Source organism: Akebia trifoliata, chromosome 11, assembly GCF_017979445.1.
Source record: "Akebia trifoliata isolate Shusen 1 chromosome 11, ASM1797944v1, whole genome shotgun sequence".
In the NCBI taxonomy this organism is placed as follows: Eukaryota; Viridiplantae; Streptophyta; class Magnoliopsida; order Ranunculales; family Lardizabalaceae; genus Akebia; species Akebia trifoliata.
The window spans coordinates 13,062,660-13,070,391 of NC_141385.1; the positions used below are offsets into that span (position 1 = coordinate 13,062,660).

The 7,732-nt window shown below is 35.4% G+C and overlaps 1 protein-coding gene across 3 annotated transcripts in view; it reads right to left on the reverse strand.

Annotated features, from left to right (window-relative positions):
• The window catches only part of LOC147390982 (cyclic nucleotide-gated ion channel 1-like), a 63,971-nt gene that overhangs the window by 17,430 nt on the left and 38,809 nt on the right, over positions 1 to 7,732 (reverse strand). For all 3 annotated transcript variants that reach the window (XM_086459412.1, XM_086459411.1, XM_086459413.1), the window contains one exon: positions 278 to 389. In XM_086459412.1, coding sequence (XP_086315538.1) covers positions 278 to 389 — 112 coding nt within the window. The remainder of the gene's footprint in view (positions 1 to 277; positions 390 to 7,732) is intronic.

The window sequence follows — 7,732 nt, forward strand, 5'->3', positions numbered from 1 at the left end:
CCTCATTTTCTAACGCTTAATTAGTAAAATGGCCAGACTTAGTCGAGGTCATCTCCTTTTACAAGTGCATCATCTGAGACTGGTCATCTTCTTTTTCATATTTCGAATTTAATCGAGAAGTGATTATGAAGTTTGCAAAAGTTGTGACTTACTGAAAAAGTCACAATTAGATTAATGAAGGAAAAAAGTCGCGATTTCATCAACAAGTACAATTTAGGTACTATTACCCATGCTCACAGAATTACAAATAAGGATTTAGTAACAGAATGGCAATAACCTGCACATTGACAATGAGAAGCGTAAACAAAAGCAATCCGAAGAAGCAAATTGAGAGTGCGAAGCAAATCTCCCAAATATAAGCGCTTATTTTCAGATTCTGACCGAGGGAACTGTAAAACAACACATGGAAAATTCACAATTAACTCCACAAGCAATGATCTAAATGTAATGATGACTATAATTAAGCTTTTCCATGAAAACGGGGACCATAAAAAATATATCCAGGTATTTTTCATTCTTAAGTGGCAAAGACGATCATTGCTTGTGGAAATGTAATGATGACTATAATTAACCTTCCAAACTGGTTTGATTTGATCCGACGATCATTGATAATTAGTTTTTGGCCAAGTCAAAACAGGGGAGAAGGGTGTCTCGACTCATAGTGGAAACTCAGCTGATACCTTCCAATTCTGTTCTGATTCTCCAAGAGTGAAATAGGACTCAGTTGGGTTTTAGAACCATTGTGCAAATGCAAGAGGAACATACTAGAGATTCAATGGGTCCTAGTAGGAAATGACTTCACACTTCTAGGGTTTCATTGTAGAAAGATATTTATAATGAATAAAGGTAGTATTCCCCCATATCCAGGTCCAGGTATTTCTATAACGTCCCTAATTATTGATTCTTCTATTCATCAGGGTAATTCTGTTGATGAAGATTTACCTATTGCTCTCCGCAAGGGTATACATACATGTACACAACACCCTATATCAATTATTTTCCTGCAAGATTCATTGTTTAAGTCCTATCAGAACTTTGTGTAGCTAGTTCAACAGCATTATCAGATCCTTGAGTGAGAACTCGCTTCGATTTTAAAAATGTGTTAAGTCCTAGAGTAGGCCTCTCGTTGACAATTGCAAAAAAATCAAAATGATTTAAATTGCATGCTTGTGCTTGATAAGTGATAATTTTCTTGAGACACGCTTATTAGACTCGGATATATTTAAACCTTGTTTATTGGGTTTGGATTGGTTGAAGTCGTGTTTATCATATACGAACTTGTTGGAGCCACATTTCTCAAGCTATGTATTTTTTGCATAGTCTTAGGCTTAACTTTTCTTGAACCTGATTATTGGGTTTACACTTTCTAAAGTCACGTTTCTCGAACTTGAACTTTGTAGGAACTACATTTCTCAAGATTTGATTTGCTGGAACCTCATTTCTAGGGTTTGAACTTGTTAAACTCAAGTTTCTCAAACTTGGAATTGCAATTATTTCTTGGGTTTAGATTAGATGAAATTGATTTTCTCATACTTGAACTTGCAAGAGCCATGTTTTCAGGCTTGGATATGCTTGAACCTCATTTCTTAGGTTCGGATTTGATGAAGTCGCATTTCTTGGACTTTGAACTTGCAAAAGCCACATTTCTCAAGATTAGATTTGCTTGAATGTCGTTTCTTGGATTATATTTATTTGAATCTCATTTTTCGAACTTAAATTTGAAGGAGGCACCTTTCTTAAGCTTTGTTTTGTAGAAGCTGCATTTCTTAGGCTTAAACCTACTTGAACGTCGTTTCTCGGGTTGAAATTGTTGAAGTCTCGTTTCCCAAACTTGAACTTGAAGGAGCCATGTTTCTCAGGCTTGAACCTGCTTTCTCAAATTCAAATTGTTGAAATGTCATTTCTTGGACTTGGAGACAAATAAGCCTTCGCAAGCTTAAACATGTTTGAACCTCATTTCTCGATTTCAAATTGTCGAACTCTTGTTTCTAGGATTTGGACTTCCTGGAGCCACATTTCTCGAGCTTGGAGTGGTTAAACCATTTTTCTTGGGTGTGAGTTGGATGGGCCAAATTTCTAGAGCTTGCAATCGATTTAGCAATGTTTAATGGCTTACCATGTATCTAGACTCATAACAAGTATTAGACTCCACCAAACTTGGAGTTAGGAGACTTTTTTTTTAAATAAAAAAAATCATGTGTGATCAATGACGAATTTTTCGAATCATAGTCGACATCTACCAGAGATGGCTTTTTTGTTTTTTCAAAAAAAATGCCCCTAATTTTGCATTGAACTCTGATTGAAGTTATTGACCATCGAATTGGAAGAACATTGCATTAGGATTGTACGAACAAAAGATCATAGACTGACAAACAATAGACAAAACAATGAACAATCCTTTAAAATTCTAGGATCTTTAGGATAAGCATGTACACAATAAGGAATTGATCATTTTTCTTTTGTGTTTTCTTTTGAGAAAAGCTTGAGTTTGACTCAAAATTTTGATAATTGTAGGATAGAAGACAATGGTTCAATGCTTTTACGTTTTGCCTTTTAAAATACTCAGACAACTAAACATAATTTAAATATCCAAAATGATTCTAACAAGTTCTAAGTATCTGTCGACTTGGGCTTTGATATTGTCCAACCGGACGTGAATCTATTGTCCATTATGTTCTCTGGTGACCAAGTTCAAGTAAATCTCTCCGTCTCTCATATTCAACCATGAACCCAAAAACCCACATTTTCTCTCAAAATTCATCATGTTCAAGATCTTTAATATTATGTGAACCAATTCAACCTTATCTTCAATCTTTCATTTACACTTTGTAGAAACCCATTGATTTTCATCCCAATATTCCATTGTTATCTAATTTCCCAAAACCATATCTTGCCTTGACATTTGCAGACTGAAGTAGATGGAGCATTAAGCTTGAAGATTGGTTTTGAAGATGAAAAATCAAGGGTCGAAATGTTGAAGAAAATTGGTTTTGAGAATAAAATAGGTATAGGTTAAAGATGAGGGCATTGAGATGGGACGATGCTTCTAAGGATTCCTAGAGATCAATATAGGTATTTTTTTAACGATTTTTTGTTGTTGTAAGGATCTCCTAGAGATTAGTTTTTATGGTTTTCAGCATAAATTTCCTAGAGATTAGTAGCAACGTCTTTTTCCTTGGTAAAAGGTTTTCAAATCTGACCTATCAAACAAGTCGGGTATTATCAGATATCTGATAAGTTAATCGGATTCGAATATTGATATATAATATCGGTCGGATTTTGAATTGAAATTCGGTTAACGCGATTCTGAACCAAATGAGTGTATATTCGATTCCAGTAACACTCGTTGTCAAATACCAATGAGTCTTTATTATGATAATAAAGTCGTCATCACCATTGCTCATAATCCAATTCTGGATGACAAGACCAAGCATATTGAGGTGAATCGACATATCATTGAAGAGAAGCTTCAACAGGGACTGATTTGTACTCCTTATATTACCTCACAGGGGCAAGTTGCAAATGTATTGACTAGGAAATAAATGGTGCTTGCAAATGTTAATAGCCAAGCTGGGCATGATAGATATCTTCGCACCAGCTTGAAGGGGAGTGTTGAAACTCATATCCAAACAATTAGATTTAAGTTTTGATTAATGTAGACACCCCATTTTTGCACTCGCCTGATTAATCAACTCGTCAACCCGATTGCGACAGTTCCCAATGATGGACGATATTTCAATGCTTTATTTTGTTGCTAGATATGTTTCAGAAATTCAGATGAGGTATCTCAAACTAACAAAACTGTAGAAACCACGCTACGCTAGGAAAATATGACCCAAAACATAGAAATCATCATTTTTCCAGATAAAAATAAGTTTTACGATAAAAATCACTAAAAAATGACCAAATTACCAAAATACCCCTAACATCAAAACATCCTTAGAGCCCACATTACGCTTAGGAAAATCCTTTCGAACACATAAAACCACAAATTAAAATCAAATAAACCATTACGCCAATTTTCACCAAATTTGACAAAATTACGAAAATACCCCTCATAAGGTTCACAATCATTTCATACAAAAAATTCATAAGTGACACAAACCAATAATCCCATCGAATTTCTTACGAAAAATCAATTCCAAAACATCCCAGAAAATCAAAAAACGATTTGAAATGCAAAAGTTCTCTTCAGGGGCAAAACGGTAATTTTTCAATTTTAAAATTTTAAATTTTGAAATTAATAATTAAAACATTAATTAATGTAAAGTAAAACCTTAATAAAATTAAATTAAAATTTTGAACGAAGAAAATCAATCAATCAAGTTCTCAAGCAAAATTGTTTATGGTTGCCCACTTATTTAAGTGGAGTCCCCTGATATTTATTAAAAGACCCCTCTATCTGGGGGCCTAAAGAATTAAAATATAACTAGGGGGGTTCTCTAAAAACCAAAAATATATTCTTTCATTGTACGTAAAAATTAAAACCCTAATCTAAAGAAACCTAGTTAATCAAGACTAAAGTCAAAACCCTAATCTAAAGAAACCTAGTTAATCAAATAAGACCTAAGTCAAAATCCTAATTAAACCCTAATTCACCTTATCTAAAAGAAACATAATTAAACACCAACTCTTCCAAAAAAAATCTATAAATAGGAGCCTCCACAACCTTATTTCGTAGGTCAAAATAAACCCTATAAAAAGTAGGTCAAAAAATCTCCCTAGCCTTCTCCAAACCCTAATTTTGAAGCCCTAACTCCCCACCTATCATCCAAACCCCAGCTTTTACTTAAAAAACATCAAGAAACCTTTCAAAAACATCTAGAAACCCTTCAAAAAAATATAGAAAACACTTAGATCTAGATACCTCAACTTGGAGATCAGAAGCAGATCCAGTGACGGAAACAAAGTAAGGAATCTCATATGAGGAGTCTCTCCACGAGCTCTAAGAGAACAAATCATTGCGATCATCTAGGTATACTTCTTTTTTTTTTTTTATTGGTTTTAGGTCTTTTAGTAATGTAATCTTTTTTGGGAAACAATAGAGACCGGCGTTTGCCGGGTGGGATTGGTGTCTAACACCTTCCAACCCCGTAATGTGATCCTCGAACCTGTTCTCTTTGTAGATTAGCGTTTTATCTATTAAAGTCAATATTTGGTTCCTAGACCATAATAACTAGGTGGCGACTCCCAATCACCCAAACCCCAAACCTCAAAAATCAAAAGCGGATCCGCACACCTCGCGGATCGAGGGTGCTTTCAATTAGATAGATATAAAGGGTCATGATAGGTATTGTTCCATTTCTATTTCTTAAGTTTCGACCCACATTTGTACGTGTGATTTATCTTGTGTTGTAGGCCCTTAACATCTTTATATAATAAAAATATAATTATTCGGTCACATCCCATTCAAACTATAAGGAAAATTTTATAATATAATAGTAAGACCAGGTATTATTTATGAAGCTGAATGTTTGGCACTAAAAAAGTAACATGTTCATAGATTGAATGCAGAAGAGGTGGCGATGCCAAGATGGACGATCAGAAAGACTAAAAAAGATAACATTAGAAATAAATGCATTCATTAAAGTGTAGAAGTAGCCCCAATACTGATTAAACAAGGCAAAGTTGATTTAGAAGATTTCATCGTGTGCAATGCAGACAAACAACAGCCTGACTTAGAAGGAACTTCCAAGGCTCTATGAGAGCAGGAGGAAGAACAAAAAATGACATTCATTGAAATCATGAGAGTGGATTGAACACACTTGAATTGATAGATGACACGACTTCGGATAGAATTGAACGGAGAAACTGGATTCATTCAGCTGACCCTGATTTATTTATTTTTATCAGTAAAAGCAAATTGTATTAATAGTGGTCGAGGTGACCAAATAAAATACAAGGAAAAAAGCCAAAAAGAAAACCAAAGCTTACAATTAGAGAGTACAAACCCAATCCCATTTTCCTACGAAATCATCAAAAAACACGCCTTTAAATTCCTCAAAGGCTTTACACCAATAAAACTCAAAGGCTTTACACCAATAAAATAGAAAACCTTTAATAGACATGATAAAATTTTCAAAATCCCTCGCTCTTCCTTCAGTAATCCGTTGATTTCTTTCTTTCCGAACACCTCAACAAACTGCAAAAGGTAATAAAAACCAAAGAATTCTCTTTACCAATCTGAAAGATAAACCAAAATGCATCCAAGAGCCTAAAAGATCCTTCACCGTCCTTGGTAAGCAGTCCACAATTCCAAAAAGTCTGAAAAAGAGCACCCAAGCATCTCTTGCAAATGTGCATTGCAAAAGTAAGTGACTAACAGATTCACCATCTCTTAAGCACATGCTGCAAACATCTGGGGTGCACAAGCCCCTACGAATATGACCGTCAAGTGTGAGGATACTCTCCAAGGAAGCTATCCAAATGAAGAAGGATATCTTTGAAGGGACTTTTGGGCCGCAAATAGCCAATGCCGGAAAGTCCACATCAACACTAGTTTGCAAAGCTCTATAAATGACTTTATTGTAAATAACCCATCTTTTCATGCCTTCCGAAGCCATTTGTCATGCTCATTAACAGAAAACAATAAACCACTCAATCAATTTATAATATTAGCCAACTCTTGCACCTCCCAATCATTAAAAGCTCTTCAAAACCCCATATCCCACTCTACCTCTCCTTCAAAGGGCACAAGGAAATTGGAAAAAGCAAGACCTTTCTTCACAGAAATATTGTACAAGCTATTAACAGTTGTTAGTTTAGTTTATTTTAGTCTATGTCTATTTTAGTCTTTTCATGTCTATGTCTATTTTAATTTTTTCATGTTTATGTCATTTTCTATCTTTTCCATTTATTTGTGTAAGTATATAAACAATACAAAAGGAGAAATAATCAATCTGATATTTTCTAGAATTTCTTCTCCTCTTTCTCTCTATCTTCTTTAAAACCCTAGATCAATTTCTACATGGTATCAGAGCATTGGTGACAACCGAGAAGATCAAAGAGAGCCCCGAACACTCTCCCTAGGTGCTGGGTTGCTGCTGTGAGTCCTCAGAGCCACCCTAAGGGCTGCCACAAGTTCTTAGGGTTACCTTAGGTCTTTTTGCAGGTTTCCTAGGGTTACGTCCAACTATCTAGGCCCCTTCTCTCATCTGGAATGCGACAATAGGGCCCCTCTTAGGTTTTAAGTATTCTGGTAGTGTTTCCGAGTAATTTTTTAGTGTGATCTAGACTCTCCAAAGTCATGTCAGAAGCAATTTCAAGTTAGTCTACCAAAAATAGATTTGGATCCTCGCAAGTCGGAGATGAAAATCCAAACCTCCTAATCACAACAGTCAAACTTGATGGCACGAATTACCTGCAGTGGGCTCAGTCAGCGAAGCTAGCCATCCATAGAAGACGACAAGTAGGCTATTTGAATGGAAAGGAGAAACAAATTAGTAACTCATATTCTAAGTACGACCAATGGGACGCTAAGAATGCCTTGGTTATGTCATGGTTGTTGCACTCAATACAACCCCATATTAGTCAAGGATATCTCTTCTTGAAGACAGCACAACAGATTTGGGATTCGGTGACTCAAACTTACTCTCAGGCTCAAAATAGTGTAAGAATCTATTAGTTGAAACAAAATATATCGCATCTCAAATTGGGGGAGAAGACATTGTCAGGCTACTTATCTGAATTGCGCAGCAACTGCGAAGAGCTTGATCACTACTTACCCCTCAAT